Source organism: Penicillium roqueforti (assembly GCF_015533775.1).
Source record: "Penicillium roqueforti strain LCP96 04111 chromosome Unknown scaffold_38, whole genome shotgun sequence".
Lineage (NCBI taxonomy): Eukaryota > Fungi > Ascomycota > Eurotiomycetes > Eurotiales > Aspergillaceae > Penicillium > Penicillium roqueforti.
The window spans coordinates 12,127-31,197 of NW_024067602.1; the positions used below are offsets into that span (position 1 = coordinate 12,127).

The 19,071-nt window shown below is 47.2% G+C and overlaps 8 protein-coding genes across 8 annotated transcripts; 6 read left to right on the forward strand and 2 right to left on the reverse strand.

Annotated features, from left to right (window-relative positions):
• Positions 1-879: 879 nt before the first annotated feature.
• LCP9604111_8850 (sialidase family protein) lies at positions 880-1,974 on the forward strand (the record flags this gene model as incomplete). The annotated part of the gene is made up of 1 exon (XM_039077039.1): positions 880-1,974. One exon carries the CDS (start codon positions 880-882, stop codon positions 1,972-1,974), a length of 1,095 nt encoding a protein of 364 aa, XP_038925087.1.
• A 562-nt stretch (positions 1,975-2,536) lies between these two features.
• On the forward strand, positions 2,537-4,013 carry LCP9604111_8851 (NAD(P)/FAD-dependent oxidoreductase; the record flags this gene model as incomplete). Its single annotated transcript, XM_039077040.1, has 6 exons — positions 2,537-2,590; positions 2,641-2,685; positions 2,738-2,785; positions 2,852-3,745; positions 3,804-3,877; positions 3,932-4,013. 6 exons carry the CDS (start codon positions 2,537-2,539, stop codon positions 4,011-4,013), a joined length of 1,197 nt encoding a protein of 398 aa, XP_038925088.1.
• Positions 4,014-6,075: 2,062 nt separating this feature from the next.
• LCP9604111_8852 (uncharacterized protein) lies at positions 6,076-6,479 on the reverse strand (the record flags this gene model as incomplete). The annotated part of the gene is made up of 2 exons (XM_039077041.1): positions 6,076-6,358; positions 6,412-6,479. The coding sequence occupies 2 exons, from the start codon at positions 6,477-6,479 to the stop codon at positions 6,076-6,078; spliced, it is 351 nt and encodes a 116-aa protein (XP_038925089.1).
• A 638-nt stretch (positions 6,480-7,117) lies between these two features.
• Positions 7,118-7,530, forward strand: LCP9604111_8853 (uncharacterized protein; the record flags this gene model as incomplete). The annotated part of the gene is made up of 2 exons (XM_039077042.1): positions 7,118-7,185; positions 7,242-7,530. 2 exons carry the CDS (start codon positions 7,118-7,120, stop codon positions 7,528-7,530), a joined length of 357 nt encoding a protein of 118 aa, XP_038925090.1.
• A 1,425-nt stretch (positions 7,531-8,955) lies between these two features.
• Positions 8,956-9,375, forward strand: LCP9604111_8854 (uncharacterized protein; the record flags this gene model as incomplete). Its single annotated transcript, XM_039077043.1, has 2 exons — positions 8,956-9,023; positions 9,102-9,375. The coding sequence occupies 2 exons, from the start codon at positions 8,956-8,958 to the stop codon at positions 9,373-9,375; spliced, it is 342 nt and encodes a 113-aa protein (XP_038925091.1).
• Positions 9,376-10,612: 1,237 nt separating this feature from the next.
• Positions 10,613-11,881, reverse strand: LCP9604111_8855 (CaiB/BaiF CoA transferase family protein; the record flags this gene model as incomplete). Its single annotated transcript, XM_039077044.1, has 1 exon — positions 10,613-11,881. The coding sequence occupies one exon, from the start codon at positions 11,879-11,881 to the stop codon at positions 10,613-10,615; it is 1,269 nt and encodes a 422-aa protein (XP_038925092.1).
• Positions 11,882-15,060: 3,179 nt separating this feature from the next.
• Positions 15,061-15,487, forward strand: LCP9604111_8856 (DUF2406 domain-containing protein; the record flags this gene model as incomplete). Its single annotated transcript, XM_039077045.1, has 3 exons — positions 15,061-15,178; positions 15,238-15,321; positions 15,378-15,487. 3 exons carry the CDS (start codon positions 15,061-15,063, stop codon positions 15,485-15,487), a joined length of 312 nt encoding a protein of 103 aa, XP_038925093.1.
• A 1,595-nt stretch (positions 15,488-17,082) lies between these two features.
• Positions 17,083-18,887, forward strand: LCP9604111_8857 (glycoside hydrolase family 72 protein; the record flags this gene model as incomplete). The annotated part of the gene is made up of 5 exons (XM_039077046.1): positions 17,083-17,157; positions 17,217-17,254; positions 17,306-17,331; positions 17,381-18,124; positions 18,181-18,887. 5 exons carry the CDS (start codon positions 17,083-17,085, stop codon positions 18,885-18,887), a joined length of 1,590 nt encoding a protein of 529 aa, XP_038925094.1.
• Between the last annotated feature and the right edge of the window lie 184 nt (positions 18,888-19,071).

Genomic DNA, 19,071 nt, shown 5'->3' on the forward strand with positions numbered 1-19,071 from the left:
AGGAGTATAGACGAAGATTGCGAACTTGTTTCCCGAGCCAAAACCTATAATCGTGATACATGCCTTTCATACCAGGGAGCTGATTTCGTCCATGACTCCATGTGGAGTTAGCCAAATCGAATGGCCTTCATAGGCATATGGTCAACTCGGAGAGTATCGGTGAAAGGTGGCAAACTGCGCTAAACCGATAGTTATAGTGGTGTGCACCGCAATGTAGCTGTTCGAAGTCATGTGACTTCTCTCCAACAACTATTTTAGTCCCAGCAGATAGGTAGTTTCCTGACGGAAAAACGGTGGTAAGGCGAGTGTATATGTGGCAGAAAAATCTCAATAAATTCTCTAACTCTCTAAAACTGACAATAGTCCTAAAACATGACAATCTGATGGACAACTTAGTAATCAAAACAAACAAAGCAAAAGAAAGGGTGTTTTCGGGCGAAAAACCAGCCTGGTCAGTCACGTGACCCAGCTGTATCAGGGATGAAAAATGACAGTATTCATCCTCGATTCTGACATTTCCTTTTCTCTCTTTACGCAATTCATGAGAACTTTCCAGAGCGTCTACATTTCATCCGTAGACTCCTAGATTCATCTCCAATAGTAGCAATGGACGAAGAAGCTCACGATAGTAAGAACCGTGTTGACCTGACTCTGGTGATGTGCTTGTACCTCAAACGACTGAAATTCCACCACGCTCTCTCGCTGAGGTTCCGGACAGTGGACACCTGAGGTAGCCGCGAAATTATTAGCTAAGCAGTGCCAGCCAATGACGTCATATTGTGATGTCTCCCCACGTAGGAGTAACGTAGAGTAACAGCATGTTGCAGCCTTACAGGACCAGTTTCTCTTCTGTCATACACTCGAATTTCCAATATCAAAATGCCTGGACACTTCGGTCAAAAGGTCCTCAATACCTTAGGTCTCAACGACCATGGCAATCAACAAAACTCCTCGGCCGTCCATCTTCCAGGCAGACTGGCTGTGAACAACGACGAGCACGGATTGTCTTCACCTCCTAATAATGGCACATACCCTCGTCTCTGCAGGCTCTCAGATGGCACCATCCTCTCGTCCTTTACCCGATTCCCCGATGGACAACGCTCACTTCGCGTCGCGAAAAGTACCGATAACGGCCGCACGTTCGAGGACTTCTCCGAGGTAACCAGGGGCGCCGGCGACGTGGATAACATGTTCTTGTGTGAGGTGGCGCCGGGGACAATACTAGCGGCCTTTCGCAATCACGACAAGGGTCCAAATGGCCCCACGTACTTCCGCATCACCGTCTGCCGGTCTACGGACGGAGGTCGGGTCTGGAAATTTGCTTCGCAGGCAGCTGAGAAACGCCCTCCCTTGGGTATTTGGGAACCATTCATGCGCGTCGGACGCCAAGGTGAAGTGCAGCTTTATTTCTCGCAAGAATTTGCACATAACAACCAATGTACCATGCTAGTCGTCTCGCGGGATCAAGGAAGTACCTGGACTCAACCGACCTGTCTGCATGGTGACAAAGATCCTCTTCGCGATGGAATGTGCGGCATTGCACGAACTTTTGATAACGGTCGCGAGGCTCTTGTCATGGTATTCGAGACCACCCGGTACGGACCTTTCAGTGTTGAAGCGCTTATATCATACGATGACGGTGCCACCTGGGGTTGGCGCCATGAAGTTTTCCGCCCACGACCGGGTCATAATGCAGGCTCTCCTCAAATTGCCTCTTTTGCTGATGGGTCCATGGCTACTATATTCATGACAGATGAAGATTCCAAGCACGTGGAATGGGTAAAGAATGCCTCTATCAAAGTCGTATTTGCTGGCCAGCCAGTTGATGGGCGGGTTCAATGGAGCTTGCCAACTCTTGTCTCTCCGGCCTCCAGCTTCTGGCCTGGAATCATGACATTGGATCACCACAACGTGCTAGCCACTTATGACCGTGGTGGACCCCTTGCAAAGACTATCACCTGGCACCCCGCGTAAACATTTGATCCCAGGGGTACCTTCTATCTAGCGAGAGTCTGCGACTGGGTTCTAGGGTTTTCATACACATTCTTTGTTGTCTAAGTGGGTGGCTTGTCCTTCGCGTGATACTTTGCTGGGCAATCTCCGTATTCCCCGCACATTCCCAGTGGACTTGATAGTCCCAGGACATGCATGGATGGATAGTTGAATATTATTCCATCTCTTATCAAAGAGCACACTTGTACTCCACAGTCCACTCAACAATAATACGCTGTAGCATCCATATGGTGATCTCTCTTTCAAGTCAGCTTTTTCGCTGCCCACCTGGCAGTCAATATCCGAGATCGGCCTCACCTCACCCTGACTCGCGTGTTTCACATCGGATGCCGGGCCTTGGAGGTGGCGTTCGGTTTTCGGCGGATATAAACTATCCCGGTGGCTCGGGATTAACCGTATGGGGAAATTGATCTCGGAGTTAATCTGATAATCTGATCGGATTACAAAAAGGGCCAGTACTATTTATGTATAAAGGTTCTTCTGGGTAACGTTGGATGTTCCCTTCAAAACTTCATCTTTCGAAATGTCGACCCCATTACGGAATATTATTGTTGTTGGCGGCTCGTTCGTCGGGCGTGTGGGTTCATTCTGCTGTACAAGATGAAATTCAACTAATGGTCAATACAGATGACAGCTCAGGAGCTAGCATCCATTGTGCCTTCAACACATCGGGTAAGCTATCACTGAGATCTACCTTCGAAAACGAAACTAATGGTTTGTGCAGGTCCTCTTGACTGAGCCACATAGCCATTTCCACCACCTTTTCACCTTTGTAAGTTGACTTCGGTACCAGTGAACGTTCATTCCACTAAGCCTTCGCAGCTAACATGCCCCATAGCCTCGGTTTGCGATTGTTCCGGGTCAGGAGCACAAAGCATTCATTCCGTACAGTGGTATCTTCAAGGCGTCGCCCAATCCCTCCAACCATGGCGTAGTCCAGGCTCGCGTTCTATCGGTCAAGCCCAATCATATTGAGTTGGACCGTGAATGGCATGGCTCAAAGGAACTTCCTTTTGACTATGTCGTTCTTGCGACAGGCACCCGTCTCTCCAAGCCTGCGGCTATGGACGATGATGATAAGGCATCGTCAGTCGAGTATCTACAAAAGCATCAAGCTAGCGTTAAGAGATCCAAGTCGATTTTGATTGTCGGTGGCGGTGCTGTCGGTGTTCAAATGGCGACCGATCTGAAAGAATATTATCCAGACAAGGAAGTGACCGTGGTTCAATCTAGGCCGCAGGTGATGCCGAACTTCCACTTTGGGCTCCATCACCTTATTAAGAGACGATTTGATGAGTTAGGGATCCGACTCATCACTGGCTCTCGAGTCATTGTTCCACCGAGTGGATTTCCCAACGATGGTAGTACCTTCGATGTCCATCTCACAAACGGTAACACCGAGTCCACGCAATTCGTCGTCCTAGCCACCGGACAAACTCCAAATAACCAGCTGGTGGCAGACTTGAAGTCTTCTCGCCCGGATAGCGAGTCGGTCATCAATCCAGAGAATGGATTTATTCGCGTTAGACCCACTATGCAGTTCCTAGATGAAGAATATTCGAACATGTTTGCTGTGGGTGATATTGCAGATACCGGTGCCCAAAAGGCCGCTCGTCCAGGCTCAATACAGGCAGCAGTTGTCGCGAAGAACATACTGGCTTTAATTGAAGGACGCGCTGCCGAGAACACTTTTGTTAAGGGACCTGGGGCCATTCATTTGACACTCGGCATGGTAAGTCAATCAACCCTTTATGGAGCGAGATTTGAATAGGCTGACTGTTGTTTTTTAGAAACATAATGTCATTTTCCGCAATCCCGATACTGTGGATGGTCAGACAGAGCCCTGGATCAAGCCAAAGGATGAGTAAGTTCCTTCAATTCCTTATGCCACGCCAGGAGAAGCTAATATATTTACCAGTGGCCGAGAGGATCTGAATGTGGAAGCTATGTGGGAGAGACTGGGTATCTCGGTTGAGAATCCTCGTGAATATCACCTATAATCGATCACGATGAGTGAAAGAAAGGGAAATTAATGCCACAGAGGTCTATAAATTGCATAGGGCAACAGCGAACACGTCAGAAACTATCATATATTATTCACATCCAGTAACCCTATCGTGCGAAGACGACCCGAGTTTCCCGTGGATCGTGTCAATATGAAGAAATTGGAATTGTAGAAGATCACAACATTCTGTTTAATTGTTTCTCTGGCAGGCAGCTTGCCGTTCAGTTTTCTGTGTTGCCAGCCTCTTTGTGTGCCTGCAGAGATGTGGGATCTGTATAGAGAGATTATAATCATTCCCTTAGTATATTGCTATCACGGACAATGCAAATCGTCGGGCCAGCCTAGTTGTTTATTATCAGACAGCATAGGTTGATTCTTCGCAAACCATTTGCAGTGTGCCGTTATTTGAAAATCCGGACTAAATAATAATAAAATCGCACATTTAACACACCGCGATGGAAATATCTATAGTAGAACGACTTCAATTCACTAGAATTGTACTATCTAGACTTGGGTTTGGGTAGGGAAATTCACCCACCTGATAGCAATGGGTTCAGCTTTGGTGTTTCATAAAATATATATAACCAGGCAAGTCAAGTTGATTCTCGGATAAGTAGACTGCAAGGGGACCTGCCAGGCTCGTGACTGGTTGGGAATCAATAGTTGTTCTGCTACGTCTGAGGGCGAATGAGAAACTATTAACGTGAAATCCAGTTTGATTTCTGCTTCGTGCCTTGAATATTCGTGCCCCAGGAACGTGCTAAGAATTTCCAATCTGGACATCGGGAAGGAGCTATTTCCGACGATGCGGCTTTGTTCCTGATCTGCACCAGCCTTGTATCCACAGTGCGGAAGAAGAAGAATGGAGCTTATAGGTAGGTCTACTGCATCCCCTTGATCCGTCTTGATCCAAGTGGACGTGCGAGCAGCGGCCAAGGAAGAAGGGAAGGGGACCTTGGCAATTCAGCCCACACGGGTAAAGATTCCGTGCCTATACTCCTTCTCATTTGCGGGTCGGGTGGAATAGGGTAATAGTGGCGTCTACCTTGTCCGAAATTCACTGCTATCTTTAGTCCGATAGAAAAGGTCGGACCATCGTGCACCTAGGCCGTGTTTTCTAGTGGGTCACTCCGAGTTCTGCGCATTTTCCAAATCTGTGCAAGATCCTCGGAAAACCCCATATGATGTCGCTTGAAGGAACGACATGATCTGCGTTAGAGTAAGAGTATAAGGCCTAGAGGGATCGGAAGATAAATAGTCGCCGATGGTAATTGCTGGTGGATATCGATTTCCGTATTGAGTGTGTTGTATGCATTATCACTGGCATACCTAGAGAGCAGGTCTTCACAACCTCAGGAAGGAAGATCAATTGTGTTTGCTAGTGCGTCGAGGCATTGCCGGGATGCACCTGTGACCTTGCCAGACCTCTTTGCCCTGTTTGTGATCCTTTGTGCTTTAAGGCCTTTGTTCCTTTATGTCTATGAAATTATTAGAGACATTCACAGCAGTGGTTAGATCGCCATTAGGAATATATATTCTGTTGATCACTTCTCATTTACTCAGCCATAGAGTAAATACAGTCTACATCCATCATTTACTCCGTTGTACTCCGTATGGCTTTGCTGGATCACTTAGCACCTCTCATCAAGTCTTTCTTCCGAAACAAGGATCGGCACCGTCGGGGATGTGAGGCAGGTGGGTTTCATAGGCACCGCTGTCCCTTAGCGGCGGGCTACGGTGGGCGATGCGGCGGGGGCCTTATAATCGCCGACCCACTCCAGCCCACGTGGTGCAGGACGAAGTGATATCTCCTTCGCTTGTGTTTGGAAAAAGAGTGACGGCGAACCATTAGGCTATTATATTCTACAGGGCAAAGCGGTGTTTTCAATTATAAATTGAGAAAGATTGTATGATTCAGTATGAACATGACTTAGATGACTTTGGTTCACATCATCTTCAAGAGAACGAGAAATTCAGACTCGAGTTTTCCATGCTCCTCCACCACTCATTGCAATCACAGTCACAGCCACTTTCTACTGTGAACAAGAGGTAACAACTCATGCCCTGTAATTGATGGTCACGTGGCAACTATCGCAGTTTCCCGTGCCAAAACTGCCAATCCCCACGTCACAGCTGTCCATAATGGTAGTCATGGTATTCACGATGTCTTGGCCTGAGATAGGTTGGTCTCCGCTGCCGTTGGTCGCGTACTTCACGTAGCAGTTGCCTTTGCTGAACTCGGTACCGTCGGTGTATGTCGCCGAAGTATCGATGGCATTCTTCGCATTAATGCAGTTCTGAGGAATGAGGGCAATGCCTGCTGCACCGGAGCCCTCACAGCTGCGTGAATTGTCAGTAATTGGTGGGCTTGAAGTTATAGAATGTCCACTCACTTGTTGTTGTATGCTACAACGTGAACCCCCATTGCGACGAAGGTCGCCAAGATCTTTGAAGCGTGCATGTTGACGAATAATTTTGTTGTTGGGAAAGATGTGAAGGCTGTCGAGTGTTCAGGAGTGAAACGAATTTGACTAGTAAACCATAGGATTCAATGGATCGGCCCATGCTTTATACCCGATAGTTACTACGGCCTCCTATGTCACTTTTCAAAACGATCGCCGCAATCTTTCGAGTTAGAAGGTATGCCGAATGGATCAGCATCCTTGTCTACTGACTATCTCTAAGCAAGTGTTATTGACCCATTCGATAAACACACGTGTTTCTCTCGTCAATCTACCGTGCTAATGAGTGGAGACAGACGGAGTATATTTACCATCCGTGATATATGGTAGTCTGTTTCTATCGTTAAAAGTCTGCGGGATAGACGGTTACATTCGCCACTCCAGGCTACGTGGATGTCTACTCACCAAGCCACTGCGTCACCTTTACCCGATTAGGAAACTGCCCTTGGGAAGCTCAAGGTATGACATACGTATTGCGGATAGCAGGAATGACCCATTATGGCCTTGAGTGATCATATATCCTTATAGATGTGGTATAAAAAGTTGCCATTTCTCCGACCCTTACTTAACTTCAACCCACAAGTGTCAATCGCAAAATCCATCTTACCATCTTACCATCTATCCCACATCCGTGAAAATGCAGCTCTGGGCTTATCTCCTTCCTGTGGCCACCATTGGTCAAGTAGCCATGGCCTACAGCAGCAAGTAAGTATTACGTCTACGGCACCTATCTGAGACTGCTGGTTTCTAACAATCTTCAGCTGTGAGGGGTCTTTCGTCCTTGACACGGACCTGGTTTCCATTGACAAGGACTGCGCAAAAGCCATCTCCAATATCGACACATCGGCAACATACAACGATGGCAGTCAGTTCAGTGAGGGCCACTGTTATCTGGTCTATGCTACAAATGGCAGTGGTGATCAGCCTGTTAGCGGACAGACGATTCATGACGTTGCCCAGAGCATTCTTGATGGCTGTGCAAAGAAGCACGGGAGCTATGGAACTGGAAACTGCGATGCCTGTCATGTCACTGTCAATTACCGATCCTGAGAATGTATATAGAACTTCAGAGAGATCGACGCGAGATTTCCGTTATCTGTTCTCTTTTTTGGCAAAGATTTTAAATCAGAGCTCGAAATGCACGGTATACACTTGAATTTTGAAGTGAAAATTTGGTTCAACTACTGCGCGAGTCCTCGTGCGCGTAGCAAACTGTTGTTGACTTAGATCACCGGTCTAGCGATATTGTAAGCAATATATCTGAATGAAGTTGGCCTTGGGATGGGTCAATGGCTCGCAGATGACTTTAATCAAGTAATTAGGTGGAAATTTTGTTATAACAAGTGTTTCTAAAAAGTAAATTGATTTCTGCAAGATTTTTCAGATGGGTTGGGTTTGCGTTTTGTTCTATACACAATATATCTCATTTGAGCGCTGTTGGCAAAGAAGAAACACTCCAGAAAGGTCAAATTACATTGAATAAGCTCAATTTCCCCGAACTACATCTCAAATCACACAATATCATCAGCAGTGCTTGATTCCGTGGAGCTCTGGCAAGTTGACTAGAGTTCCTCAGTCTCGGGCTTTTCCTCGTCTGGATGATTCTAATGAGACCGATCACAGTATTTTGGAAGAACAAAGGAGCGCTATCCGAGTCTCGATGGAATTGCCCATTGATAAAATCCCCAACGTCAAGATTATTCCCAGCTGCACTGCAAAGATGCTTCTCTTATGAGTCAATGTAATCGGCCTTCCTCGGAAATCATACTGAAGTTTGAACACATAGCATGAGATAAGGAAAGTGCGGCATTGTATAGTGAAGGGTATCAGTTCTTACTGTTACGCTTCGATGTGAAGGGGAACCCACGTGCTGGGTGGCATTCTTGATTTCATAATTCAATCTGTCTCCCGAGGTCCTTCGGACAGCCCTAAGCCGGATTTTGAGACGGTGTAGTATTAAGACAGATCGGCGAGCTTTGCCACGTCCGCGTGGAGGGCTAATGGAGTCATTGCCTCTTCACGCTTCAATCTTCGTTCTGAATAAATTGCTGGAGATCAGCAAACAATTCCACTTCGACAGAGAAACCAATGAGTATGATCAAGTTTCGTGGGGGCCATTTAGTTTCTACGTCATTGCTCATAGATCTCTCCACTCTAGATTAGCTTCTACTCTAGCAAGTAGTCTGTAATGACGATATCTTCCGTATTAGGAAACTCCTACGGCTGAACTTACTAGAAATATTCGCAAATTAGGACTCCTTAAAATATGCACATGTCGAATTTGCCACTCAGGGGTCTTTCCTGAGATATTTAAAATGTGATGTGGGTGACTGGTAGAGCCAAGTTTCCCTTCAAAAAGACGAACAGTTGTTATTGAAATAGACGTTACCTACCGGCCAGCCTGCAGCTTCTCCTCCAACTCTGTTGTTCAAACCTTTCTTGTTCCGCAAACCCCATTTTCTCGAGCTTTCTACGATGCAACTTATTGCCTACCTGATCGGAGCCGTGGCTCCTGCAATGTTGGCTATGGCTTACAATGATAAGTAAGTTTACGTCCTCTTGTCCCTATTATTTCTCTAGCAGACTTGGCTCTTTCGTTCGGAATGTTAATGAGTCTTTAGTTGCGACGGATCTTTGATTCCAGCGAACAAAGACGATTGTCTCAAGGCCATTTCAAATGTTGACACGTCGGCAACATACAACGACGGTAGTCAATTTAGCGAAGGCGAATGCTACCTGGTCTACGCTACAAACGGTAGTGGTGATCAACCCGTCAGCGGACAGAAGATCCATGATGTTGCTCAGGCCATTGTCGACAATTGTGACATGCAACATGGAAGCTTTGGAACCGAAAACTGCAATTCGTGCCACGTGACTGTGAATTACCGCTCTTGAGGGATGGATATGAATTGACTACTTTGGTGATATGTAACATGCTATACTGTTGATGGGAAGTGGTTGGGCTGAATATGCGAATGAATGATATATCGAGAACTTGATTACTTTCCAGACTATGATTAGTAGTTTCTTTAGAGATGTTGTTCTAAAATTCATCCGAAGTTTGTAGAAGTCTAAGCATTTCGCACTCCCGATTTCTTCACGGCTGATGGCCCCCCTCGAGGCTTTCCACGGGTGCTTATATCTTGAACCTCTGTTGGCACAAACAAGACCTGTATACATGGTGGACCGCAATTCCTACCGCAGGATTCGCCTGCGTGGAGTGGAGATGAAATAAGACATTCGATCAAAGGCAGGATAACAGCCACATGGTCAAGTGCTGCGGTAGCCTAGGTATCTATGATAAGGGCATTGATGTATTTCTGGCATTCTGTCAGTATTAACGAGAGCGGGGGGAAACGAGACGTGTTCCGCCTTCGAGAAACATAGTAAAAGGAATCAAGCCACTCTTTGGGATTGATTATTCTCATCGTCTGTAGAGCGTGATCTCATCAAATCCCATCTCAATTCGAAGGCCCTGGCGTTGGTCTCCGGTCCTCTGGGCTCCACGAGGGTCGGGTCGAAGAATCCGGACATCCAGAGTGGCCCCGATTCTTGTCTGGCACCTAAAATGGGTTATCGAGATGTCGGCAAAACACCGAGGTCATATAAGCGAAGAAGCCGAACCCCGCCCCGTATCCGAGTACAGACTCACTCCAATGAAGAGCATTGACTGGAAGAGCAATGGTGACAATGTGCCATTTTGATGGTTACTTTGCAGATCTACCTGATCAAGAGTTGGAAAACATGGATGGAGCCAGTCAAAATAAGCCTGAAGTAACGTATCACAGATAGCAGGCGACAAGGATACGAGGGCCTTTTGCTTCTCAATATTTGCTTAGAATGCCCCGAGGCTAAGGTTATATCAAGTTCGCGACCAACAAACGTCGGCAGCTTAGGGGCTGCCACCCCGAGTACGTGATAAAGACTGTCAAGTCGCTAATCTTGAAGCTTAGGGTTACGACGAGTGCAGACATATTGATATATAATTGGCGCTCATGGGGGATATGGGCGGTTTGGGTAAACAACATCGCCTGCTAGCAATAGAGAACTCGTATGGCCTCATTTGCCAATCAGAAGCATCAAATTATCTGTGTGAATTATTGGGCTCTTATAATATTTGTTGTATATAGGATCAATCTGATAGACCCAGCTCCGCTAGAATGGCTTCATTGTGTTCTCCAACCCGTGGAACCGAACCCATCTGAGCGCCATATCCACCTTTTTCGGTGGAATTGGTTGATCCAGGAGGCAAAAGAGCCGGGATGGCTCCCATGGGAGTTTTAACCCTGGTCCACCGCTCTCGTGCTTGAAGCTGAGCATGGTCCCAAACATTTTTCATGTCGTTGACACTAGCATTAGCGATTGACGCTTCGTCCAACCGAGCGATTGTTTCCTCTGCTGTAAACCTCGAGAACACGTCGTGGATAATAGATTTGAGCTCATCCCGATTTCGAGTTCGTTGTGAATTGCTCGAAAATCTAGGATCGATGGCTAAATTTGGTTGTGAGAGGACGCCGTTGCAGAAACTAACCCATTCCCTCTCATTCTGAACGCCCAACATGACCGACTGGCCATCACCAGCTTCGAACGGCCCATAAGGGTAGATAGCCGCATGCGAGGCACCTGCTGGCAGCGGTCCTGGAGCGTTGTCGTATGCGTAGTACATAGGGAATCCCATCCATTCTACCATACTCTCTAGCATGGAGATGTCAATATGGCAACCCTGGCCATCTTTACCACGTTGCAGTAGCGCCGAGAGAATGTTGCTGTAGGCGTACATTCCCGCGGAAATATCGGCGATAGAGATACCAACCTTCACCGGCTCTTTTCCAGTGCCCGTGACGGATAGCATTCCAGCCTCACTCTGAATAAGAAGGTCGTAGGCTTTCTTGTCACGATATGGACCATCTTGCCCATATCCTGATATATCGCACACGATCAAAGCAGGGTATTTCTCTTTTAATGCCTCGTGAGAAAGCCCCAGTCGCGCACTAGCACCGGGAGCCAAATTCTGAACGAGAACGTCAGCCTTTTCGAGGAGCTTCATCAGGACTGCATGGTCCTTGGAGCATTTGAGGTCCAGAGCCAAACTCTCCTTAGAGCGATTGGTCCATACAAAATGCGACGCTAGGCCATTGACTCGCGTGTCATAATGTCGTGCAAAGTCTCCAACACCTGGTCGTTCAACCTTGATGACTCGAGCTCCAAGATCGGCAAGTTGTCGCGTGCAAAAGGGCGCAGCAATAGCTTGCTCGAGGCTAACCACTGTAACTCCAGCAAGAGGCAGAGGCCTAGAGGGCGGGTTGGAATAATGACGCGATATGAGATGTGATTTTCTTGCATGTTGAACTACACCGGACAGGGCTTGTGATCGAGAAGTAAGTGAGAAGAATGCTTTCATTGTGGGCTGGGTATTAGAGCCTGTCGTTGCAATGCCAGCTAGTTGTCTTGTGCATTTAGAAGATTGATGCGAGGTCGAATTCCCGAATGCATAACTCCGTACTCCGTACTAGTCGGCGCGGAGATACCTCGGTCAGATTGCCGGGAGTCGGCTGTCGGCTATGGTCAGGTGAGCTGTGATTGGATATTGTTGCGCGGCAGTATCTTAGTCATCCACCCTCACAGTCTTGGAAGATTTCAAGGTCCCTTGTTGTATGTTGGTTGTATCTTTTAACTTGCCTATCATATTCAAAGCCCAAAAAATCAGCCTTTAAATTAATAAATAATATTCTACTGCGTACTAATGAAATGAATAAGAGAAGTTAGTACTCCGTACGGAGTACATGGTTCGTGAAGGCGGTGGTAGGGGCGGTAAGGTAGTATCCAATGAGAGAGTCATGAACCAGTGGCCTACTCGTCGCCCGAATGTCGAACACGAACTTTGAACTCCTATGTTGTACAACTCTCAAAGGAAAATCTCCCTTTTTTGGACAAGCTCCGATTCTGATAAACGCCAAGCACATCGAAACCCACGCGAGGCGCCCAATGCACCAATGCACACGGGAAAATTTGTACTTCGTACGGAGTACCCTGTCGGTGCAAGTTAAGTGCCAGGGACTCCCCTGGACAACCTCGTATTCTCGAAATGTGTCTCCTTTTCGCCTCATACCCATACGATAAATGTCATAACACACCGATCGCGATCAGATGAGAACCGATGGTTGGTGTTCCCCCCAGCAAAGGCTGCCTGGCATGTCTCCAACGGCGGGTTAAAGTAGGAAACCCCCAGTGGTAGGCTATTTTCTTTTTGCGGTAACACTCTAATTCAGTGTCCGGTGTGATGAAACCCAGCCAAGATGTCAATCATGCGAGAGAAGAGGGAACCCATGTCCTGGCTACATCAGGAACCGGAAATTCTACCGTTTCTCTGCATCAAGCAGTCATCACCAGCTCTCAAGAACCACTTTCCCCCGGGCACAATATTCAACATCAAATATGGCGCTGGTCACTGCAGAAGAAGCGCAGCAATGGGCCACGATTCCCCGTGCGTCTATGGATGAGGCTCTGATGACAGGATCGGTTTCGAAGGCGCTAGACCGGCAATACAGGAATGGCTTTTGTGATCTCGTGGATGCTATATTTCCGAACATTTATTACAGCTACAGCACTCACGTGGAACTACCTTGATTCGAGATCGCTCAGAACGACCGTGGCGCACGAATTGCAATGGAATAGGGGTTTCGCAGCCTTGGGAGCTTGCAGCTAGGCATAGTAAACGGCGATCAACGAAATATTCTTGCCAGTCGAGAAATATATGGCCGTGGACTGCGCTATCTTGTTCAAGCCATCAAGAATCCAGCTACAGTTGGCACGGATGACACCCCGGCTTTCTTGCCAAGACCAAAGCTCTAGTCGCCTCCTCCCGAACTACTAATGCGGAGAGAGACGATTCAATGAGTGCAATCAACAACAGCCGAGAGATTCTGGGCGATGTGAAAATCCAAATAATGGCTGGTGTGAGGGCTGATCACGAAGGGAATAAGAAAAAGTGTGAGGCTTTCTTTCTTTAAACTGATTCCGCGTTCTACCAAGAATGCATCGGTGGGATCCACTCTCGAGGGTGTTCATTCGACCATTGCACTTCTCCGATAGTTGTCGCTTGTACTAGTGTCCGATCGCAGTCGACAAAAAAAAAAGTAACACCGTGGTTAAAACTCAGTCCGTATAAGAATGAGTGGAAGGTCATCAAAAGCGCTACCATTGCACGCATTTCCCCCGCTCGGAATTATGACAAGACACCCAAGTGGCATTCAAGTGGCATTCCGAGGTTGAAGCGCCGCATCTAGCCCTTTGTGTGATTAACTCGCAAATTTTCCAGTTTATCCCGAAAGATCGACGGACTGAAAGCGACCGCACTGTCTTGAGAAACTGGGCAGTTATGGGGATGCGGTCATGTGCGACGATGCATCCCAGGATCATGACGGGAAATGACATTATCGCAGCCCACATGAGGGGGAAGGGGGCTGGGTCCCATCGTTACAAAGCAATCTGGAGAGAAGGAAATTAATGAATGTTCGACGTTGGGAATGCTGGGGATGTTTCAAATCCGGCGATCACCGGATCAAGAGAGGTTATGACATCGCAGTGAAGTAATAATAATGCATTACAAGCCATTATCATTCTATTCAATTGCTCCACTAGATCGAATTTTATTCTCTGATTATTATATTGATTGCGTAGCCTTTTCCCCAGCCTCGTTTCATACAAATTATGTACACTCTCAATCGCGGTCTTAGCGCAATCGCGGTATTCAGTGTAAGCTCAAAAAAAGCATCGTGATAATGTGACCATAACGACGAGATCGTCCTGAAACATTCTTTCCTAGCACTGCCCCGTAGAACCATGTGAGATCCAGATTGCACAAAGCACAAGGTGTCATTGATTGTTCCTGGAGGAAGAATGCTGGGGCGGTTTTGTCACATTTTCGAAACCGGCGATCATCCCCGGGGAAGGTAAGTTGTCGTACAATGGGGAATACTTGCATATGTACTATATCCTCCATACATGTGATTGATGTACAGTCTGCCCTCCTCAGCTCATGTCTCGCTAATGTATGCTTGCTCGAAAACGCAACACAACACGGGTACCTGGACTCTTTGCGGGTACTTGGGGCATCTCAAGATTCCAGCCCCCGGTGCTTGCGTGGCCCCTGCAGTGTTCATCCATTCGGATTGGTCACAACGCATGCTAAGCATTCTGCTGGACGCCATTAGAAGCTTGGCTAGCCATTGGGAGTGCTTCCGGTGGACCATTAACGTCATACGAATCTGGATTGTAGCGAGTCGCCTACAAGTGCCGATCAGAATCGGCCCAATCATCGTCTTAACCAATCCTCCACAGGTGTCGCCACAGCTTGCGTGATCTCGATTTTTGATGTTTCGAGAAGCAATCTATTCTTAGTTTACCAACGTCTGCAAATGACAAGAGCGACCGAGGGATATATATATAGAGGATCAAATTCGCCGCCTAGCTGGTTACCGCATTGCTAGACTTACCAACTAGGTTCACCATACTACTTTGATATACGTTGTGGACAAAATCAATTCTCACAATCAAAATTCATCTCATACATTCCCTGTCATGCCGTCCTCATTGGCTTCTAGCGAGCGCTCTGGCTCGGTCAAGTCGCACCACAGCCCCAAGACTTCTCTTCAGAGCAAGGCCGATCCTAACATGGCCCTACATGAATCAGAACCTAGTGTGTATTCCCGCCAAAATAGTTCATCTTACTATAGGACACCCACTGACAGGAAGTAGCCGCCGTGAACCTCCAACCTGGATCTCGGGATACATTCTCGCTCCGAAGCATCCAGCATAAGGACCGGGAAGGAAAGCTCATCAGTAAGTCACCGAGTACAATTATGTTCGATTAGAACTGCATTCTAACCTGGTGATAGCCGATCCCGATCTCTCCAACCCAACACGCAGCCGACTCGAGCGCCCGCTCGACACAATTCGATCGTTTGATGCAGCCATCGATGCACATCGCAAACAGCAACGAATATAAAGGAGGGATCAGGACCAAGTAATTACACCAGGACGAAACGAAGGAACGCTTCTTAATGCCAATCTCAATTCGAACACGAGGTGTCGATGTATAATTAATGTGTATAATGGAGTCACATGGAGATATCGAAATTCGAGTTAACTATTCTTTCATCTGTAGCGGGGTGTGGAAAATGAGCGGAAATGTAGTCTCTGGCCATTTATTGCGACATGTAAATTCTGGTTTTAAAACCACAAACCCATGAAGACCGCCCAGAAACATCTATGACAATTGCCGGTGTAGGCCTTTTAGTCCACTAGGATTATTTACAATTTCCAAAGCATGATTACTACTGAGGGGAATTTACAAAATATATATTGGAGGGAGTGAGATCCCCACAAAATCAACAGTCATGTATGTTGTATAAGATTCTCCACACATGCCCATTCGCAAAGGGTATTGTGCAACTCTCGACCGGAGTTTGCCGTTGTGAACTTATATAGAACGAAGTCGGTCGGCTATTGGAAGCTGGCATACATTGCAAGCATGGCCGAAGGAGCGTAGAATCGGAGAAAAGCCGACTTGATCTACATGTCGATCTTTTCTAGACTACGTTGGCCCGAAGTATACAGCAATTCCTAAAGATCCCCATCGTGGATTGTAACTAGGTTATTCTTAACTTGCTATTTCCCACATGAGCCCTCATAACCCTGAATCTCTGCGACAGTCTAATTACGCATATGAAAGGGAAGAATGACATGCATAAATACTTGTGCATAGATGAATCGGCCATATAGAGAAATCATCTCCGAGGTGATTCAAGATCTTGGACAGTTTTCTTTGGCCAATAATATTATTATTTCCTAGGGCCAAGCAATTCTGTAGACAGACTATAGCTTCAATCTACCTAGCGCCGAATTAAATTAGATCTTTTGAGGATAGAAAAAAGGAGAAAGCCACCCAATGTCGGCGCTATACCAAGAAGCCCCACCACGCACCGCGTCAGCTGAATTTTTTTTACCTTTTTTTTCATTTCAACTAGTGAGGGAATAACTGTTAATTTAAGATTACTTTTGATGGCTGCCTATTTCAATGGGGAAATGCATACGTGGTAGTGTCTTTGTTTGCAGATCGACAAAGAACTGCCAAAGCCAAGTCCAGTTAAGTACGTGGAGCCTATCCATCTCTCTATTATTATTCGTTCGGACTACATGAACCGATTCGCTCTCGAGCCCTAATAATGTTCTTTTTGAGAGACTATCTCCGGGAAAACTGCCATGGCGCCAGTGGCCTAAACCTATTGAACGATGGCTTCAAAGCACTTGACCATATTGGGCATGTTAGCTTGGCTATACGCGTCCTTTTCGTGGTTTTAGAGAGAGCAAATAGAATTGGACTATCTGACACTATTAATCTTACTATTAATGGATTTGAAGCCATGGATTCCCCCCGTCTTTGACCTTGCTCTCCCATTTCACCAGTCATTATTCACTCGTTTGATTCCTTGATTCCTTGATTCCTTAATTCTCTCTCTATCTTTTTCAATCCAATTATTCCAACTACATACATTCGCTATAAACTTTTGCGGCATCAGCTCCGCAAGACCATTCATCACCATGAAATTCTCCTTGGTGGCACTGGCAACCCTGGCTGGGGTTGCTGTTGCTGATTTGGATCCCATCATCATCAAGGTACTGTCTTTATACATGTTACATGTATTCAAACCGTGGTGTACTAAAACTGTCAATAGGGCTCCAAGTTCTTCTATTCTAGCAATGACACTCAGTTGTAAGTCCGAATGTATCGATGTATCTCAAATTCGGTGACTGACAAGAACAGCTTTATGCGTGGAGTCGCCTATCAACGTAGGTCGTTTATGCAGTCACCTCAACATCCCGACTAACCTGTTTGCAGAGGAAAGCACGAGTAGCAGCGGCTACACTGACCCTCTAGCCGATGCCACCGCGTGTGCGCGTGATGTTCCCATCATGGCTGAACTCCGCACCAATGTTATCCGTACCTATGCCATCAACGCCTCTGCTGACCACTCGGCATGTATGAAACTCTTGTCCGAGGCTGGTATTTACGTGATCTCCGATCTGTCAGACCCCGATCTATCGATCGATCGAAACGATCCTTCGTGGACAACCAATCTCTTTGCCCGATACACTAGTGTTGTTGATGAACTGGCCCAGTACAACAACACTATTGGTTTCTTTGCTGGAAATGAGGTTTCCAACACCATTGCTACTTCCGACGCCAGCGCTTTTGTCAAGGCTGCTGTTCGTGACACCAAGAAGTATATCAAGGAGAAGGGCTACCGATCTATGGGTGTTGGATATGCTACCGCCGATGTGTCCGACATCCGTGCGGACATGGCCGACTATTTCGACTGTGGAGATGCCGAAGATAGCATTGACTTCTGGGGATACAACATCTACTCGTGGTGCGGTAATTCGACCTACGCGAAATCTAAATACCAGGCTCGTACCGAAGAGTTCGCCAACTACTCCGTCCCTGTCTTCTTCGCCGAGTACGGTTGCAACGAGGTCACGCCCCGCGAGTTCACCGAGGTGAAGGCCCTCTATGGCGATACCATGGCGGAGGTCTGGTCTGGTGGTATTGTGTACATGTACTTCCAGGAGGCTAACAACTACGGTAAGGAAATGATTCCTTTCCCACATATATGTTCGGGTAACTGATCAGACTTTTAGGTCTGGTCTCTGTCGTCGATAGCACCAGTGTCAAGACCATGTCCGACTTCAAATACTATTCCAGTCAGATCGCCAACGCCAACCCCACTGGTGTCAACAAGGCCTCCTACACTCCCACCAACACCGCCCTGCAAAGCTGCCCTACCGTCGGAGCCAGTTGGGACGCCAAATCCTCCCCTCTGCCCCCTGCCGCCGATTCCCAGCTGTGCGAGTGCATGTACGATGCCTCCGCGTGCGTTGTCGCCGGATCCCTCGCCTCGACGAAGTACGCCAACCTCTTCAGCACTGTCTGCGGCTACACCGACTGCAGCGGATTGACAGCCAATGCTACCACCGGCGAGTACGGTGCTTATAGCATGTGTTCAACCAAGCAGCAGCTTGCCTTTGCCTTGAACAAGTACTATGTTGAGCAAGACCGTGCTGCGGATGCTTGCAGCTTCTCCGGGTCTGCAACCGTCAAGGCCTCTACCAAGGCCACTGGCACTTGCTCTACACAGATAAAAGAGGCTGGAACCGCTGGAACCGGAACTGTTACTACCGAAAACACTGCAACCGCCGACTCCAGCTCTGCTTCCTCGACAGCCTCGTCGTCCACGTCTAGCAGCGGCGCCATCAGGGTGCACCACAGCTCATCCTTTGGCTCTTTCCAGGTGGCTGCTTACATTGCCACTGCACTCCTGGCGGGTGTTGGAATGATCGCTCTGTAATTCAGTAGATCTTGATTTTTGTATTTTCTTCGCATTTGGACCGTGTGTCTGTTATTTCTTTTCGTTCCGACATCTCTGATCATGAAGCTCAAAGCAATTCATGTTCGAGCTAGCGAGAAGATAGCATTACTTGCACCTTTTCCTGATTGATTATCATTGCTCGAGAAAGAAATTGATAACCATC